The sequence below is a fragment of the Lindgomyces ingoldianus genome (assembly GCF_010093535.1).
Source record: "Lindgomyces ingoldianus strain ATCC 200398 unplaced genomic scaffold BDR25scaffold_53, whole genome shotgun sequence".
NCBI classification, from domain to species: Eukaryota; Fungi; Ascomycota; class Dothideomycetes; order Pleosporales; family Lindgomycetaceae; genus Lindgomyces; species Lindgomyces ingoldianus.
Window position 1 is genome coordinate 42,321 of NW_022985214.1, and position 19,445 is coordinate 61,765.

The following is a 19,445-nucleotide window of genomic DNA, read 5'->3' on the forward strand; positions in this document are numbered from 1 at the left end:
CGGCCAGAGGCTGACCACCTGCGGCCCAGAGGCGCGGGATAAACACGACGCAACGCTCAGTGGCCACGCCAGCTAAGCCATACACACTAGACCTCCCAGCAGCTACAACGTGGCGCCAGAAGAGGCCGCCTCACGTTTCAGTCTAAAAACTGGCTTAAAGCTGACCGAGGTGGGGGTCGAACACCAACCGTACCCCGCTGTTGGTTGATTATTATGTAAGGACAGAGCTCTGTACCACTACGCCAATACAACTAAAAAGGTGCAAATAATTAACTAACAGTTAATTATTGCGTACAGAATAGTATATATACCCGTCGCACGTAAGCACCATCTCGGCCTTACACGTAAGCGCCATCCTAGCCTTACACTTATACTATTTATAAAAAAACCTAGGGGTAGGCTTTAATTTTATGTTAACTACTAAAGACTAAATACTATTACTATTAAAAACTAATACTTAATTTTTTTTTATAAAAAACTCTAAGCTAACTAAGTAAAGTAAAGTATTTTATAAAGTTAAATATTATTACTACTTTTAATAAGCTAAAAATAGTAAAGGGTAATAAGTAGCTAATAGTATTTTAGACTTAATATAGACTATTTAAGTACTTAGTAATGCCCTTTAGCTTAGCTAACACGCCTAGTACTTTTTAACATTTTATAAATAACTTACTCTAACCCTACCTAGACATGTTCTGCACTATGTATATTAATAATATTCTAATCTATAGTAATAGCCTTTTAGAGCATAAATAGCATGTACGCCTAGTGCTAAAAGCTATAAAAAAAGCAGGTCTATAACTTAACATAGATAAATGTAAGTTCTACTAATTAAAAGTTATGTATTTAAGATATGTAATTTTTATAAATAGCATCTAAATAAACTCTATTAAGGTTTAAACTATACTAAATTAGTAATACTTAAAAAATATAAAAGATGTTTAAGCCTTTATAAAATTTACTAACTTTTACTAATAATTTATTAACAACTTTTTATAGCTAGTAAGCTTTATAATTACACTTACTAAAAAAAAGATTTAATTTAACTTTAACTTAAATTACTAATAGTTTTTTAACTAGCTAAAAAAAGCATTTACTAAAGCCTTAATACTCTACTACTTTAACTTTAAACTACTAATACTTGTAGAAGCTAATGCCTTAGACTACATAGTAGCAGAAGTTCTCTTCTAGACTAAGCTAGACAGAACTATTAAACCTATTACATACTTTTTAAAAAAAATAAGCCCTGCAGAAGGCAATTATAAGATTTATAATAAGAAATTACTTACTATAGTACACTGCTTTAAATAATAGTAACCTAAACTAGAAGGTGTAGCGCATTTAATATAGGTTCTATTTAACTATAAGAACTTGCAGTACTTTATAACTATAAAATAACTTAGCTACTAATAAGCTTATTAGTTTAAATACCTATTTTATTTTAATTTTAAAATTACTTATTATTTTAGTTAAGATAAAAGAAAACTAAAGGCTTTTATAAAGTAATTTTAAAACATTTTTACTTAAAAAGAAATATAAAAAGCTTAACACTAAACTTTACTTTAACTTAAGCTATTTTTACACTTTAACTTAAATAAAATAAATTAGATAATTAATTAAATTATTACTAATAAGTATTTAAATAATAAATTTATCTAAGAAACTTTAGACCTGCTTTAAAATAGCACTAGTTAGTTAAAAAAAGTAATACTAGCTAACTATAAAAACTAAAATAGTAAGCTATATTACTATAACTAACTTATAATTTCTAATTCTAATAAACTAAGAATTAAACTACTCTAAATTGTACATAACTTACCTATTAGAGAACACTTAGGCAGAGGAAAGACTCTTAACCTACTACAGAGAGAGTACTACTAGCCCCGCATGTTTTATACTGTACGCTAATACATATTATGTTGCTATACTTACTGTAAAGTAAAGGCCTTTTAAGAAAAGTATAATAGCCTACTTAAACTACTTCTAATCTTTAAATAAGCTTAAAAAGATATATTAATTAATTTTATTATAAACTTACCTTTATCTAAAGGGTATCTAAATATTATAGTAGTTGTTAATTACTTAACTAAGTATTAACACTTAATACTATATTTTTTATAACTGCCCTTAATATAGCTTTGTTATTCTACTAATATGTATAGGTTTACTATAGCCTGCCTAACATAATTATATTAGACAGAGGTATATAGTTTGTCTTAGCCTTCTAGGACAAACTCTATAAATAGCTCTAAATTATTCTCTATTTATTTATACCTTATTACCTAAAGACTAATAGCTAAACTAAGAATGTAAACACTATAATAAAATAAGTCTTATAAGTGTACATAAACTACTAGTAAGACAACTAAGTAAAATAGTTAGCTATAGCATAGTTTAAAGCTAATAACATAATATTTAAATTAATATAAATATTTTTATTCTTAGTAAACTATAGATACTACTTCTAAATAAGATTTAAACTACTTTTAAATACTCTCTAACTAACTTATTAATCTATATAAGTAATAAATATAAATAGACTTATTAACAAAATCTAAAATATATCTAAATATATTTATAAAAAGCTTACATAGGCTTAAGCTTTTTAATAAGAGTATGTAAACTAATTCTAAACCTCTGCCCCTATGTATGCAGCTAGTAAGAAGGTCTAGCTAGACGCTAGAAATATCTAAATAAACTAATAATTAAAAAAACTTAATTAGAAGAACTTTAGCCCCTTTATAGTAGCCTATATAGTTTTATTACACACTTACTAATTAATCCTACCTAACAGCATAAAGATACACCCTGTGTTCTATGTATTATTGCTACGCTAAGTAGCCTTTAAATCTAACTATCTACTTAGATAGCTAAACCTGCTACCTAAACTTATTATTATAAATAATAAACTAAAATATGTTATAAAAGACATTAAATAAATTTAGTTTAACAAAAAAAAACATATTTATAAATACTTTATAAAATAAACTAGATATAACAAACTGTTATAGAAACTTATAGAAGCTTTATAAAAGAGCTCTGCAGTAACTTAATTCTACGCCTAATACCTATCTAAACTAAACCTGTACCCTAACAAAGACAACCTAATGCTAGAACTACTAATGTAAAGGATTCCCTTCCTAATAAGAGGGGGGTACTGTCACAGTATCCTCCCTAGATCCTAGACATAACTATATTAGACGTGTACTAGAGTATTATTAGTGCACGTTTAACATAAATATAACATAACATAGACATAAACTTAAGCATAAACTGCCTTAACACTAACTAAACCTAAAATAGGCTTAATTTATACTTAAAGCGCTTAGACTTTTAAAATAAGTATTTAATTACTAATTTCTTTCTAAACCTTTCTGTTCCTTACATAATGTCTTGTACCTACTATAATACCTTACATAGTAATTAAACTAGACTTCTGTGAAGCTCTATAACCTTACTTGTGCACAATCGTAACATTCTTATTATTAAGTTAGCTAGCCTACATCTATAGTATAAATGCCTAGTGCAGTTTAACACTAAAGATTTTAAAAAAATAAGCTTAAAACCTACATTTATAATTACTTAGGCTGTTTATAAATTAATTTTTTATATTCTAAAAGTAGCATAAAACCTAGCGCTAAGAAAGAAAAGTGTAGTAGACAACTTATATAAAATAATAAAGCTAGTAATTACTAAGTAGGCTATAAAGTAATGCGCAGAAGCGTTAAAAAGTTACAGTAAAAAATAGCAGCTATTAATAGTTTAACTAATAAAAGCAGAACATACAAAGTATAATATACTATACTATAAACCACAGAAACAGGCATAAGGTTAGACCTGGGACAGTAGGGTTTTTTTCGCGCAAAGGGACGAAAACAGGTTTAAAAGCTACAGGCAGGCAGCGGTTAAGCTATATAGGCGTTGTGGCAGAAGAGAGAGTAGTTAAAAGGTAGGCATTAGAGAGGTCTTAACTGTTTTTAGAAAGAGGATTATTTAGTAAGGCAGCAAAGGGCGCTAGCTGCATTTAGGGTTTTAGTAGAATTAAACACTATCCACCTCTAGCTGTTAGTAGTACATAGATAATAGACAGAAATGTTTTCTAAAGGCTCTGCAAGCTAGATTTTATAATTTTGTATGCATCTATACAGTTTGTAGGTAGTTAGGAATAGCATTATGGTACTAAGCTGGCATTAAGCGCTAGCTGCATTTAGGTTTTTAGTAGAATTAAACGCCATCTACCTCTAGCAGTTAGTAGTAAGTAGAAAATAGGCAGAGACGTTTTATAAAGGCTCTGCAAGCTAGATTCTGTAATATTGTATGTATTTATATAGTTTGTAGGTAGTTAGAAATAGCATTATAGTACTTAGCTAGCAGTAGGCGCTAGCTACATTTAGGTTTTTAGTAGAATTAAACACTATCCACCTCTAGCAGTTAGTAGTAGGTAGATAATAGACAGAAACATTTTACAAATGCTCTGTAAGCTAGATTCTGTAATATTATATGCATCTGTATAGTTTATAGGTAGTTAGGAATAGCATTGTAGTACTTAGCTAGCATTAGGCGCTAGCTGCATTTAGGTTTTTAGTGGAATTAAACACTATCCACCTCTAGCTGTTAGTAGTACATAGATAATAGACAGAAACATTTTACAAAGGCTCTAAAAGCTAGATTCTGTAATATAGTATGCATACATATAGTTTATAGGTAGTTAAGAATAGCATTGTAGTACTTAGCTAGTATTAGGCGCTAGCTGCATTTAGGTTTTTAGTAGAATTAAACACTATCCACCTTTAGCAGTTAGTAGTACATAGATAATAGATAGAACTGTTTTATAAAGGCTCTGTAAGCTAGATTCTGTAATATAGTATGCATACATATAGTTTATAGGTAGTTAGGAATAGCATTATAGTACTTAGCTAGCATTAAGCGCTTACTACATTTAGGTTTTTAGTAGAATTAAACAGCACCCACCTCTAGCAGTTAGTAGTACATAGATAATAGACAAAAATGTTTTATAAAGGCCCTATAAGCTAGATTTTGTAATATAGTATGCATATATATAGTAGGTAGTTAGGAATAGCATTACGCACTTAGTAAGGCGTGCTAGCTGCATTAAGGCTTTTTGTAAAATTAAACAGTCTTTATCTATAGTTATAAAAATAATAATATGCTATATTTTACGCTAGGGCTGCTTATTAGGGTGATGTAATTGCATAGAATACTATACCTAGAACATAGGCGTAGATAGAATGCCTATGTAATAGGCTAGTGCCTAAGATTATTAGCTAGGATTAACTAGCAGCATAAGTAAAAGCATATTACTGTAAACTACAGTATATCTCTGTAAACTATAGTACACAGCTAGGATAATTAGAGAAGAGGTAGTTTAGAAAAAGGTTACAGTAACCTTTTTCTATACCCTCCCTCTAACAGAGTAAGACCTAGTAGCGCTATGCTAGGATATTAATAGCCCTGCCTTTAAACTATATGTAAGTTAGTTAAGTACTTCTAAACTTTATTTAATAGTAAGAAGATTATTCTTTCTTCTTATTAAATTTACTATGTTATTAGGCATTTGCTTACTGTGCTAAGCTATTATAGCCTACTATTTAGGCAAGGGGTGTTAGCGTTAGCGCATAAGATAATGTAATAAGAGGTGTGCTGTTACTATGCTAACTAGATTTAAGCAGTTTTAGAATTTAAAAGTGTTAATAAGCAGTAAAAGCCTTTTAATTATTAACTATTATAATATTATTTATATTATGCTATTTATTAATCCCCTTAAAAAGCTTTTAGGTAGGCTAAGAAAATTTCCTACAACAGCAGCAGCAGTAGATGCTAGAAAGAAACATAATTAATAATAATACCTACAGCAACACTATTCTTAGAGGCTTACTAATTTTATTGCATATAAGCCCTAGATTCTTATAAATGTACTTACTAAAACACTTATAAAAATTAGCTTTTAAATAACTATTTAGGTTTTAATTTTTTAGAAGGATAAACTTTAATAAACTACTTAGTAATAAAATCTATAAACAAACTGTCTACTGCTAGCTGTACATCTAATAACTAGCAAAGATGCTAAAGTTGCTAAACAGATTTAATAGATTTAAGTAGGTAAAAAAAAGGCAAATATTAAGTAGAATAAATATAAAATTGCAATTTTAAAATAATTAGATAAGATAGATAAAATAACTGCAAAGATTCTACTTAAGATGTAGCTAGGCAGAGGAGCAGAGAAGGTTGTAGGGGCAGGCGATATAGTTAAGCTAACAACTAGAGAGGGTCTAGAGGTTGCTAGCAAAGCAGGCAAAAGAGGCAGAGAGAGTAATAATAAGTTATAACATTCTTACTACTTACTAGTCTTACATAAGCTAAGGAAGAGTTCTATAGAAAGCAAGTTAATAAGGTAGTAAGATCTAAACAAGGTAGATTAAACAAGTGTATTATAAGGTCTAAGAAGCTTAATAGAGCTCTAAGCTAACTATATACTGTACAAGATAGGAGCTATGCCTAATAAGTGAATAGTGTAGTACATGGGTATGATATTGCGTGAGACACGTGCGACACTAACTACAGGATTTAGAGCACAAAGAGGTAAGCAACCGCATGCTGCGAGAGCTAGTGTGGGTGGTAGTAGTGCGTGGAAACTAAGATAGTCCACAAAATAGTGAATTATCCTTCTGCAGTGTAGAAGACTTACTGCAGATGCGCAATAAGTTAATGTCTCTTCAGAAAACTCCAGCAGGGTTAATTGGGATGATATTCCACAGTTACGATAGCATATGGGTTGAGCGTTGCTTAGGTACAGTGCTAAGACAAAAGTCTGTTCCCGCAACGCGTAACTGAGAAACGCGACAAACACAACACTATCTTTCTACTATTAACTTGGTTACCGGCTAGAGGCTGACCACCTGCGGCCTAGAGGCGCGGGATAAACACGACGCAACGCTTAGTGGCCACGCCAGCTAAGCTATATGCACTAGACCTTCTAGCAGCAACAACGTGGCGCTAGAAGAGGCTGCCTCACGTTTCAGTCTAAAAACTAGCTTAAAGCTGACCGAGGTGGGGGTCGAACACTAACCATACCCTGCTGTTGGTTAATTATTATGTAAGGACGGGGCTCTGTACCACTACGCTAATACAACTAAAAAGGTGCGAATAATTAACCAACGTTAATTATTGCGTACAGAATAGTATATATACCCGTCGCACGTAAGCACCATCTCGGCCTTACACGTAAGTCTAAAAATAGAAAGAAAGCATAGATAGTTATTAGTTTTAGTAAAGCTACTTTAGTTCTTACTCTAAGAGGTAAGAGTGTAGGGGGCAGGAAGCTTGTGCATTAGGGCAAGCCTTTTAGACAGAAGCTACACGTAAGAATATAGAGGAGAAAGCTCTTACCCCTAGGGGCAAGCCTTTAGTCTAGAGGCTAGAGGCATAGATACAGGGCAGGTGTAACGGCGCAGGCAAGACAATGGGTCCGAATGCGGTGGGAATCCACTCAGAGGCATATGGGAGTGCGTGGGGACTTAGAACCTGGGAATGCCATTAACACCTATAGGCCTTGTACAGAGGATATCAGAAAACTACTGAGCTAGCTACAGGGGGGAGGTGCGACTAAATACATGAGGGAATAGAGGTAATAGAGGTAATAGCAGGGGTCGGGCCTTCTGGAGGTTCCGGCGACCCGAGACGGAACGATTCATAAGGATCGTTACAGCAGGAAGCTCTTGCCTTAAGAGGCAAGCCTTTAAGCTAGAGGCTAGAGGCAATAGATTTAGAGCTAGGAGTTCTTGCCTCTAGAGGTAAGCCTTAAGGGCAGAAGTTAAGACAACAATATATATATATATATATATATAATATACATTCTTGCCCTAAGAGGCAACTTAACTCTATAGCAGTAGTACTGTTTACTACTATAGTATTAACTATCTAGTTTTTATTTACAAGTAAAATATACTTTATATCTATCTTGTAGTTAGGCTTTTTAGATGATAGAGACAATTGCTAGTAAAGTAATAGTTAACACTCTAGCTCTACTACTAATAGTAGTTGTTAAAGCAGCAGCACGCTGCTTATTTATAAAAGTAACTTTTTTTCTTATCTACTTATTTAATTTACTAGCTTTTTAACCTCTAAAAGGTGCATTAGAGGCTGCTGTAGCAAAAGCTCTAGCTAACAGTTAACAGGAAGCCCAAGTACTTAAACGCGTAGCTGCTATAGCTATAGCTTTTTCGCTACAAATTGTTTACTAAAGGCTATTTTAGACTTCTAAAATTCAGCTTTATTATTTCTTATTTTAGAAGTATGTACAGCTTTAATATCTAACTAAAATAACAGATATTTAGGCATAGATAGAGGCAAATTGTCGATTAGTTAAAGTTCTTATAGATTTAGTGAGGCGGAAAAGACGCGACACGAATACCAAGACATTGCACGGATTAACGCACACAATAGATGCTAAAAACGTTGTCTAATTATAGTGCACCTAGCCTAGGTTATTAAACGTTATCCCACGCCTTCGAACAGTATTCGCTTTTCTCTGCCGCTAGATTTCCTAGCTCCTGAATGGAGCTCCCACCTAGTATTTGCAATATTGTTAAGTTAGCTTTGATCTCATTCTGGAACCAGAATTTCAGCTCCACTGCAACTAGGCTGTCGACTCCAAAAGCATGCGCTGGTTTATGTGCATCAATGTCTTCCTCCAGCACAGAGAGCGAGCGTGACAGTCTCTGGATCAAGGCTGATGCAATCACATCTCCAGCCTCCTTTAAATCACAAGATGATTGCAGCAGCTGCTCATAGTTGGTCTTGGCCCAAGGTGTGCCATAGATTGAGTTGTGGCCTTTGTCGATCTGGTAGAGGTGTCGGAATGAGGGTTTTTGCATCCAGGCATGCTCTTCTAGAAGTCCGCTCTTCTTGACCATAGCTGGAGTGGTCATGGCGGCGAGGACTTGAGTATCCCAACCAGTCGAGGATTTTGGTGTCGGATTAGTGATGGCTTGCTCGACGACGAAGTCAAGGTCCCGCTCATCCATTTGGTCATGACCAGTGTAAGACAGTGTAAGCTTTTTTGCAACGTCGATTCTCTCCGCAATATATCCGACGGACGAGACTACTCCCAAGTCTAGAGACGTACACCTTTCTCCAAGACTATGCCGGTAGCGTGCAAATGCATCCTGGAAAGAACATGCGGCAGCATAGTTTGCTTGCGCGCTTGCACCGTGGACCCCGGCAAGAGATGCTAAGAGAATAAAGAAATCCATTCCGGAAGGAAGCAAGTGGTGAAGATTCCAGGTGCCGGAAATCTTCGATGGCAAGGCAGCGTTGAAGTCGTGCAGCGTCATGCGGTCAAACTTGGAATTCTGATTTGTGTCGGTACAAGTCATCGCGGAGTGATGATATTGGCTTACATTGATTACCATAGATGCTTGGATGCATCCTTTGATGTGTGGCATGATCCTTTCGCAGTGTGCTAGAACAGTGCTAAGAGCACTTTGGTCTGAGATGTCACAGGGTGGAGCCTCCACTCTTACACCTCGTTCCTTCAGTTCATTGAGCAGAGCACATGCTTTAGATGTGCCAGCTCCTGTGCGGGAAAGCAAAATTAAGTTCTTCGCTCCCCGCTCAGCCATCCATCGAGCAATACTTCGACCTATCCCTCCCAAGCCGCCACTGATGATATAAGTGGCATCCAAGTCGAACTTGTACTTGTGAACGCTCTTTGGGATAATCTGAAATGTAAGTCAGCTTTATGTTAAGCATCATCGATTTCTTTGTACCGACCCGGATGTTGTCTTCGACCGCCCAATCCACAACTGCTTTCCCGCTATTCATTCCAGTCTGCAAGGATCGAAACGCACCCTCGAACTCAGACCGCTTAAACACCCGCAAAGGGTAGGGCGTAGATATTTCCGGTGGTGTTGTCGAGAGCATGCACTCTATCTCTTCCATCAGTTGCCCCATGAGACGAACGTCATGCTGATAGACAGTTGCAATATCCAGTGATGAGAAGGTAACATTCTTGGAAAATGGAGCCATGGGAAGGTGTGCGAAAGCGTCAATATCCCGTTTCCCAATCTCAATAAACCTACCAAGGGGTGCCATACATCTCCATGTCTCGGTAAGGCCTCCACCTGCTAAAGAGTTTAAGACTACGTCGATTCCACGACCTTTTGTCGCATCCATAATATGTTGCGGGAATGAAGAATTCCGGCTTGAAAAAAAGTGCGTGTCCTCCAAGTGATACTTATCCATCAGAAGTTTTTTCTTTCTGTCGGAACTGACAGTGACGTATATATCAGCGCCATGCTTCTGAGCAATCTGGATTGCGGCTTGACCAACAGCGCCCGCGGCAGCGTGTATGAGAATAGATTCTCCTCTCCGCAGCCTGGCAAGATGGACCAAGCCGTACTGTGCTGTAGTAAATGCTACTGGAATCGACGCCGCTTCAACGAAATTGACAGCTTTGGGTATCTCGATGAGATTCCTCTCGTGGATGCGAACGTGCGATTTGAAACTCCCTCTTACAATTCCGCAGACCCGAGCGCCGATTTGAATGAGCGTATCGGGGCTGGCCTGGCTGACGACACCAGCAAATTCTTGACCAATGTGTGTATCGGAAATCTGGCCCAAGGCAACCATTCTTGCATGAGCTGAGGAGGGGACATATGGCAAACGACTCGACAAGGGAGCGAGATCCAAACAAGGTGGAATGAGTGTATTGTAAGGTCTGAGGAGCTCGATAGAGCTCTGGGCTGACTATATACTGTACGAGAGAGGAGCTATGCCTAATGAGTGAATAGTGCAGTACATGGGTATGATATCGCGTGAGACACGTGCGACAACCATGACATCCTTGAAATTAATACCGGTTGCCTTTACCTCCACAATAACTTCTCCACATTCGATTGATGAATCGAATGTGTCATGGGCAATGTAGTGGATACTACCAAGTTGTCCGGGTGTTACCTGCAATTCTAGGTAGTCAGTTGATTGAGAACCGACGAAGGTCAGAGCGGGGTTCTTTCGACCAAACGCTGCCCAGTACATGGCGTTGATATCCACAGCCTCCACAACCCTAGGAATGTACAAGAGCCCACGATTTTCGACCACATCTATCTCGCAGTTTCGTGCATCTTGTGTTATGGAACCCAGTAGGAGCTCCGCAACACTGGGGGGTATAATCAAGTCCTCTTGAACATCCAGATGACAAAACTTCAGCTCCGGTCTCTCGATTGAGGTTGTCTTTCCGAGGCCTGAAATGACGTCGGCCTCAGGCCGGCTTGCTTGCTCGCCGCCTCCGCCTGTTACCCAAATGAGGTGGTTAGCTGTGCCGAATAAGCGTCTGAGAGTCGTATAACTTTGCTCGCTCATCCCTGTCAGAAAAGAACGCTCGAACTCCAGTAGTGATATGCAAGCAAATCCAGAAAGGTTCAAGTCCGATAGAGAGTTGAAGTCAGTGATGCGGCAATCCATGAAACCATATTCTAGCAGGCTCGATTGAACATGAGCCGAGATTCGTTGCTGAAGTGATGTCTCACCGGCTACGACAATGACTGGGGGAAGATCACTCGCGCGTTTCTCAATATTGCATGCTTTGGAAGCAATGAAACTGAAGACGTGATGCGTATCATTTGATTCATCTGATAGGAACACTTCCAAACCGGTGAATCCAGTACGAATGAGCGCGTCGTTCCATTCATCCCTGGTATAGAGAGGGCTTAGTGCGTTATGCGACACGCTAGATCGCCACCAACCAGCTAATACCCCAGAAACGAACGGAATTACTACGCTTCGGATGTTGGTGGGCTCTGTTAATAGTAAATGGCCTCCACTAGACATGATTAGTAGCTTTCACGCCATAAATGTTAACCGAGACTTACGGTTTCAAAAGGCTTTTCAGATTGTGCAGAGTTTCGTCAATGCTCTTTGTGGCATGAAGCACGGAGACGCCTACTATTACGTCGTATTGTGCATGGGAAAAGCCTTGGTCGAATGGAGTGCGCTCAATGTCTAGCAGCTTGAACTGCATACGGTCGGCATGGGTCTCAAATTGCACACGAGCATCCTCGAAGAAGGAAGGAGAAATGTCAGAGAAGTGGTATGTGTTATACCTGGGTGTTTTACTTTCCCATTCTCCGTGTAGCGACAAAGTGTGCAAGATGTGCTTTGTGCCGCTTCCAGTTCCGGCGCCAACCTCGAGGATGTCGAGGCTAGAGTCCTTGTGAGCGAGTAGATCCAGATATGCCGTCAACCTCCGTATGCTGTAGGAGAATACCGGGCCGTTGTAGATCTCTGCGGCCAGGCCTTCATTAAACAGCAGATGAAGAGCATCAATGTGACCACGCAGAATGAGAGGTAAATTCTGACCGAATCGGAGGTAGGCGCCTCTTGAAGGGGAACCTGCCGCATAAGTATGCAGGAAATCATCTATATCTACTTCGCTCAGCCCTTTCAATCTCTTCAAGCCGCTCGTATCTTGTGCTTGCGGTTTGTTTAGGAAGTCTTTGGCCCATTCTACGTACTTCCGCAAGTGAAGGCTCCCAGGTTGGAACCCTACGGATTCCAATTGTTCGATTGCTTGCGACAGAAAATAAAGGCAGACTTCGTCATCCACAGGATCAACGGGGTTGTCAAGTTTCTCGGTCGCAGCACGGCAGTATTCCATGATTTGTTCACCTCCTACAAGGCTTATGTCAGGCTTCCAGTCAAACCGATAGCATAAGCGGCGGATCTCATTAGTGGAGGTAGGTGTGGAGCTTGGGGAATTGACGGCCGCCAATCGGAATGATTTGAAGGAGATTAGAGGTTCCCACGTCCTGGTATTCAGGAGTTCAGTTATGAACTCCACCTCTCTGATCTCTCGTCGAATTGTTCGGGCATAAAGAGAAAGACCCACCTCATTCGGGATTGATAGAAGATCATGAGAGATCCAGACATGCTCGACCTTCGTTGGAATCATCAGCGGTACTGCGTGTTCGCTTCCTTTGGACATTGCGGCATATGGAAGCTGGAAGAGGACATCAAGTGCCGTAGGATGAATTACATGCTCTTCAATTTGTACGGTGGGAAATGTGGTCCTCCAATGATCTAATTTCATGCTCGCAATAGCTTGGCTACCTCCGTTGTCGAAGAAAATATGCTGAAGGTTGCGGAAAGAAGGACCAAATCGAGCTCCAAGAGCCTTAAGCGTCTCGTAAAATTCGTTCGACGAGAACGGGTTCGTACACTCGGCAAGGGCACGCTTGTAAAGAGTCTTGTATTTCTGACGCGTTTTGTCCTTAGCTGATGAAGAAGCGACGATATCTGAGGGATCAGCCAGCTCAATCAAAATACATCCCGATGAGATCAATCGGAAATCTTCTTGTTCGAGGACGTAAATACGGTATGCCCAGCTTGGCTGTTGTTTGCCTCCTGGAGCTGTGCTAACCTGAACACTCATGTGTAGCTAGACCTCGACGCCTTCTTCGTTGTCAGGGACCTCGATTGTGTTGTATATCATCACGTCTCTGAGATGGTATCCGCTAATGGGCCCGCGCGCAGGGTTGAGTTGTCGAGCGGCTTCCACTGGCATAACGAGCATCCCAGCGGCTGGGTACAACTGCGATTCGTCCATCTTCTCTCACATTAGCATGCTTCTTCCAGATTCCCTTAAACACAGAACTTACTACGTGGTGTTTGACCCATTCATGCTCGCGTACGCGAATGGTGAAACGCCATTTTGCTTCGTGGGAGTTCCAATCATCAGAGGGTCTGCCCACTAGCTCGTGTCTGCGTAATTTCCGGAACCGTCGGTTTCTTGAAAGCCGACTCTCTAGCCAATAGGATTGGGAATGATTGAAGGAATATGCGGGAAGGTCAGTCAGAAGCCGCGGATGACGCCTCGAATTCTCTTGATTTATCTTCTTGACGTCGACCGGATAGCCACGCATGAACAAGCTTCCACCAAGCTCTTTCAGGCTGGAGACGGCAGGAGTGTTACGCCGGAGCGATCGGTGGTACTCGAGATCCGGGGTCTCATGAAATATATCCAACACACATCTTTGTAAAGCGGGATGGGGTCCAACTTCGATTAGGCAATTTATCGCTTTCGAGCTGGCCCCATGTCCAGTTCGATCATTCGCATCATTTCGCAAACGGCGAATTGCGTCCTCAAATACTACCGGAGAAAGTAAATTTCTCACCCAATATTCAGGGTCAAGGAGTTCTTCGGAGGAAAGGGGTTGGCCTGTGACAGACGAGAAAAGGGTGGAGATGGGATGTTGTCGAGCATCATCGTACGAGATAGCACCCTTGAGTGATTCGCGGTACTGATGCACAAACTGCAGCATGTGGATAGAATGATAGGCCACGGGAATGTTGAGTTTCCGAGTGAAGACTTGATTTTCATCCAGCCGTTTCTTGAGGGCTTCGATGGATACCGCTGAGCCGGTTAATGTCGTATTTCGTGGACTGTTGATGCATCCAACGGATACACCATGGCAATCTTTTGGGCGTTTAGTATATTCTTCCAAGTACGGACGTAATTCAGTGACTGAGAGTGCGACAGTCATCATGGCACCCTGGCAACCACTTGTGGTCGACTGGGGGCGACAGGCTATGGAGCCTCGGAAGTATGCGATGGTCCATGCCGATTCTTTTGAGATAGAGCCAGCACTGTAAGCTGCCGCGACTTCTCCCGAAGAGTGTCCCACAACTGAGTGTGGATGTATGTTCCAATCGGCTAGAAGGTCCACTAAAGCAACTTGCAACGCAGTGCATGCCGGCTGAGCTATTTCAGGGTCATTTATTCGAGATGAGTTCAACGCCCTTAACTCATCTAGAGTAGTTCAGCCAAAGAATTGCCGGTAGTACTTCAGAGTGCTTACCTATCAACGACCAACTAGACCCAAGGGCACGGAAATGAACGTCGGCAGCGTGCATACTGCTTTCAAAGATCGGATATCGGAGGAGCTCCATACCCATACCGGCCCACTGCGCACCTTGGCCTGTGAAAATAAAATGGATATTCGGTGCGGTTGACGAGCGCATCGGCTTTAGCAGACTATGAATGATATTCTCTTGCAGGTCGGTACAGTTCTCTGCTAAAGCGAAAGATCTCCATGGAAATAGGGTGCGCCTTTCGGATAGTGTATATGCAAGATCATGCAGGTACTCAGATTGGTCCTCGGTACATTTTCCAGAAACATTCCGGGATAGTTGGCAGGCGAGTCTGCCGAAACCGCTGGCGTCTGCGGTGGACCACACCAACAGGTGCTTCGATACTGGGGCATCGAACGTATCAATCAGTTTGAAGGGTGCATGTTCGAGCAGAAAACTTCGGCCATCATCGATAACGATGTGAGCATTGGCCCCACCGTAACCAAATGCATTGACGGAGGCGCGCCGAACGCCAACTCCTGGCCATGGAAGAGGCGCTGTAGGAAACTAGCAGCCAGTAAGTAACATTCAAGGTACTTCAGTTCCGTACGTACCTCCAGGCTCCAGCTTGGGTCTATCTTCTTGTTGAGGTTTTCTAGCAGCGCTATGGGAGGAATAATTCCCTTCTCAAGGACGAGAACGGTTTTGATCATTCCAGCTAGACCACTGGTCGCTCCCAAATGTCCAATGTTTGCCTTAGTTGAACCAATATAGAGGGGATCAGCCCTTGAGCGATAGCATCCGAAGACACGCTGAATTGCATCGGCCTCAATGGGGTCTCCCACTGTTGTTCCCGTTCCATGAGCTTCGAAGTACCGTGTGACCCCGGGATCTATGTCGAAATCGTTGTATACTCTTCGTATGAGATCGGCTTGGGCCTCGGGGTTATGCTGGGCTATTGACGGGGTTCGGCCATCTTGATTCGCACCAGTGCCTCGGATTACTGCACGAATTGTATCACCATCGCGAAGTGCCTCGGACACACGTTTAAGTACGATTACTGCGAGACCCTCACCCTTTGAGTATCCGTCTGCGGCTTCATCAAAGCTCTTGCTGGTGCTATTCTGGGATAAGAATCCTTGATTAGAGAGGGGAATGGCACTTGCTCTCGGGTCAAAGTAAAGATTTGAACCACAGACTAAGCTCTATACGGGCGCTCAGATGGTGTCACGTCCGGTCGAAGGGATACTACTTACCATGTTAGACTCCCCTACACGTATGTTTTGACATGCGAGGTGAAGAGCGACTAAGCTGCTTGAGCATGCCGTGTCCACGGTCATGCTAGGTCCCCTCAAGTCATAGAACCAACTCAGGCGATTAGAAAGCATTGCGTTGGAAACTCCAGTCGCTTTATAGGGTGATTGGATCTCTTCGTCATGCCCATAGAGTCGTTCATAGTCTGAGGAAATATTCCCAACAAACACGGACGTCTTGGAACCACGCACACCGTCTAATTTGATACCCGCTGGAGTTTTTCAGTTAACATTTTGTGACGGTTTCGTAACGTATGTTCACATACCATTCTCGAGAGCGCAGAAAGTTACCTCTAACAGCCCACGGAGCTGTGGATCCATGGCCTTGGCCTCCGATTCATTCATAGAGAAAAACGCAGCATCAAATTTGGCGACATCATTCCTCATGAAATGTCCTCCGCGGCAAGGGAGCTATTTCGACTTTATGGAATACCTACATATATATATAAAAACAAAGCTTACAGAGTCGAGTTTTGACTGATCGTGAGAGTAGTATCCATTGATATCCCATCTATTCTTTGGGACCTCTGTCATGGTCGATTTCCCATTGAGAATGATATCCCAGAAACCATTCACATCGTCAGCATCTTGAGGAAAGCGGAATGAGAATCCTACGATAGCAATAGCCTCCATTACGCCCAGTTCTTTCTTGAAAATGGTATGCTGCAGTAGCGAATTCCGTGGTTACTCGATTGGCATAGTAGAATCGTTCGATGATAACGTGAAACCGATCTCGCTGGAAAAAAGTTGTGAGATGGCTTTGCGAGGGTCGGAAGGCGTAGAAATTTACTCTGCGGATGTGATCAGTCTGGTAGGAGAGTGTTTCTGTGCCACATTTGCCCTGGGTAGTGCGGAGCCAATACTGGTTTACAAACTAGTTCTCCGAGTTGTACGGGGTTATTTTAACTTTCGGACTTTCTCGGCCGTCCCGGCCTCGTCGATAGACGGACTCGACGAAGCCCGTTGACGGCGCGGCAGCCATAACCCGCTCTCTCATATTGCTACGCCGTTGGACCCATGCAGTATTCATTAGACCGTTGGTCGGGACCGGGGTCGTTGCTGTTTGGAGACAACCTCAGGATTCCAAGGCCGCATACAATTTGAAATCAGCCATGTAATACGGGCGGCTAATCTGCTAATCCTATCGTGAGACACGTCACAAAGAAATAGTATAACACATCATCCATGGGTGAGGTTTTTGAAGTTTTCCGCTCACCTTGTGTGATCGGGAATATTCTAGAAATAGGGGAATGCTAGATAATCTACTGCATTAACCTCCTAAAATCTGGTGGCCGGCTCTAACTGGATTCCCTACAAAGGTTCGATGCATCCTGAGATAAGGATCCCAGCAAATATGAACCCATCGTTAGCGGAACACCCGTGACCGTCCATAACGAAACATGCAAGAAAATAGCGTACTTGAAGTCCACTCATAGATTAACCGCTTCCTAGCATAAGTCACTGTGCCCTAATATCCGGTGGGTTAGCCCGAATACGCCCGTTTTGTTCCCCGACGCATGTTTCCCGGCCTCAAACTTGCAGGAGAGGAAGATTAAGTTCGATTCCTGTGGAAAGAAACCAATCCCCCTTAAATTAGAATGGTAACTATCATATATGGGTGGAGAGGGTTTAGCAAACACCCAGAAAAAATTGCAACTCTTAGCTAAAATTCCTCGTGTTTTGTTGGAAACTATCCACCGAGTGGCGAACCACAATGAAGACCTTGAGTGCTACTGGAGGAGCTAATCTCACCGTTTGCGTTGCGATGAGTATATTGGCTTTCATAGCTGTTGTTCTTCGATTCGCTGTGCGGAAGAGTCTGCACCAATCGCCAACTCCAGCGGAGTGGCTTTGCGTGCTCTCTCTCGGACTTTTCCTTGGGTACTTTGCCGTACTTCTAAACTGTAAGTTGACGGAGGACGATTTTGATTGAAATATCGTACGCTCACAAAAACTAGATATCCTTAACGGATCACCCACCGGTCAATTCAACTTTATCCTACTATCGTCTCCAGTCGAGGCAAGGAACTACATGAAGGTGAGTCTGACTATCTAAGTTCTCTACAGTGTTGACATATCCATAGATGCTCTTCGCCACTGAAATCCTGTTTGGTGCTGTGATTACAGCGGTCAAAATGAGCATCCTCGTCTTCTATCACTCCATCTTTTCCGTCAGCGTCCGCTTCACACTCGTATTGATCGGTGCCGGGACAACATGCCTAGTCTGGTTTACTACTGTATCGTTCGTCTTAGTCTTCCAATGTAGCCCAATTCATGCGTTTTGGGATATGATGGCGCTCCCGCCGTACTGCCACTCACCTGCAAGGACCCTGTTAGGCTACGAATTCACGAATCTTATCTTAGATGTTACGATTCTTTGCCTACCCATTGGGATGATTCGATCACTCCACCTACCGCTATCAAAGAAAATATCGATCACTGCTATATTCTTGCTGGGGGGATTGTGAGTGAATCAATTCCTGTAACTGGGATCCATAATAATTCAATTCCAAGCGTCTGTGTCGCGAGTATGGTCAGGCTGAGGTACATATGGGTGCTGCCGCATGTCGATACCTCTAGTAAGTTAGGGTTTTTACCTCTATTACCTCCAGAATTCTAACCTTCGCACAGTGAATGTTGCGATGGTAATGATTTGGTCTACAGTCCAGCTTGGCTTAGCAATCATTTGCTGCTGTTTGCCAACATATGGTCCGGTGTTTGCACTTGGGGGCCCCATCGGCCGCAGATTTAAGAGGCTCTACGCCTCTTTCAAATCTTCAAACGCGCCGGCTTCCTCTGTCGAGTCCCATTGGCTTTCAAAGAAGCCAAGGTATGAGGATTGTGCGGAGCTCACTTGGTAGCAGCTTGATGACGAGTCATTCAATTTCCTCTCTGAAAGCTCTAAGACGGCATCAGCAGCTGCAAGCAAAGACTTACAGATGGAGTCTCTGCCTTCGAAATCGATCAAAGTGAAGCAGGCAGTGGATGTGGTTTGAGACGTACATGTAGACCACATTGCCATGGTATTAGTCGTGGTACGTTCTCTGTTTGGTGGCACGGTGAACCGCTCTTCGGAAATAAGCTTTGGTTCCAATCCCCTAGTTTAGGGTTATCTCCTTGATTCTCCCCAACATAATTTGCATAATTCGCGAATAGAATTGACCCTCTTATTGTGTTACCGGATCCCTGCTCGTCACCAACTCAGTGTAGGCTAGCTCAGGGCCTTTGGTCATGAAAACCCCAATGGGTGCCCGGCTGGTACTA

At 41.3% G+C, this 19,445-nt stretch overlaps 3 protein-coding genes across 3 annotated transcripts; 1 reads left to right on the top strand and 2 right to left on the bottom strand.

Annotated features, from left to right (window-relative positions):
* Positions 1 to 6,585: 6,585 nt before the first annotated feature.
* BDR25DRAFT_362281 (uncharacterized protein) lies at positions 6,586 to 7,090 on the bottom strand (the record flags this gene model as incomplete). The annotated part of the gene is made up of 5 exons (XM_033696547.1): positions 6,586 to 6,624; positions 6,668 to 6,848; positions 6,900 to 6,954; positions 6,992 to 7,014; positions 7,065 to 7,090. 5 exons carry the CDS (start codon positions 7,088 to 7,090, stop codon positions 6,586 to 6,588), a joined length of 324 nt encoding a protein of 107 aa, XP_033540711.1.
* A 1,417-nt stretch (positions 7,091 to 8,507) lies between these two features.
* On the bottom strand, positions 8,508 to 16,814 carry BDR25DRAFT_382974 (ketoacyl-synt-domain-containing protein; the record flags this gene model as incomplete). The annotated part of the gene is made up of 12 exons (XM_033697801.1): positions 8,508 to 9,371; positions 9,420 to 9,740; positions 9,793 to 10,607; positions 10,878 to 10,977; positions 11,014 to 11,842; positions 11,892 to 13,438; positions 13,677 to 14,827; positions 14,877 to 15,435; positions 15,483 to 16,073; positions 16,125 to 16,393; positions 16,448 to 16,592; positions 16,644 to 16,814. 12 exons carry the CDS (start codon positions 16,812 to 16,814, stop codon positions 8,508 to 8,510), a joined length of 7,362 nt encoding a protein of 2,453 aa, XP_033540712.1.
* Positions 16,815 to 17,895: 1,081 nt separating this feature from the next.
* BDR25DRAFT_319609 (uncharacterized protein) lies at positions 17,896 to 19,396 on the top strand (the record flags this gene model as incomplete). Its single annotated transcript, XM_033691841.1, has 7 exons — positions 17,896 to 18,085; positions 18,140 to 18,219; positions 18,266 to 18,645; positions 18,696 to 18,760; positions 18,813 to 19,011; positions 19,101 to 19,216; positions 19,338 to 19,396. The coding sequence occupies 7 exons, from the start codon at positions 17,896 to 17,898 to the stop codon at positions 19,394 to 19,396; spliced, it is 1,089 nt and encodes a 362-aa protein (XP_033540713.1).
* Between the last annotated feature and the right edge of the window lie 49 nt (positions 19,397 to 19,445).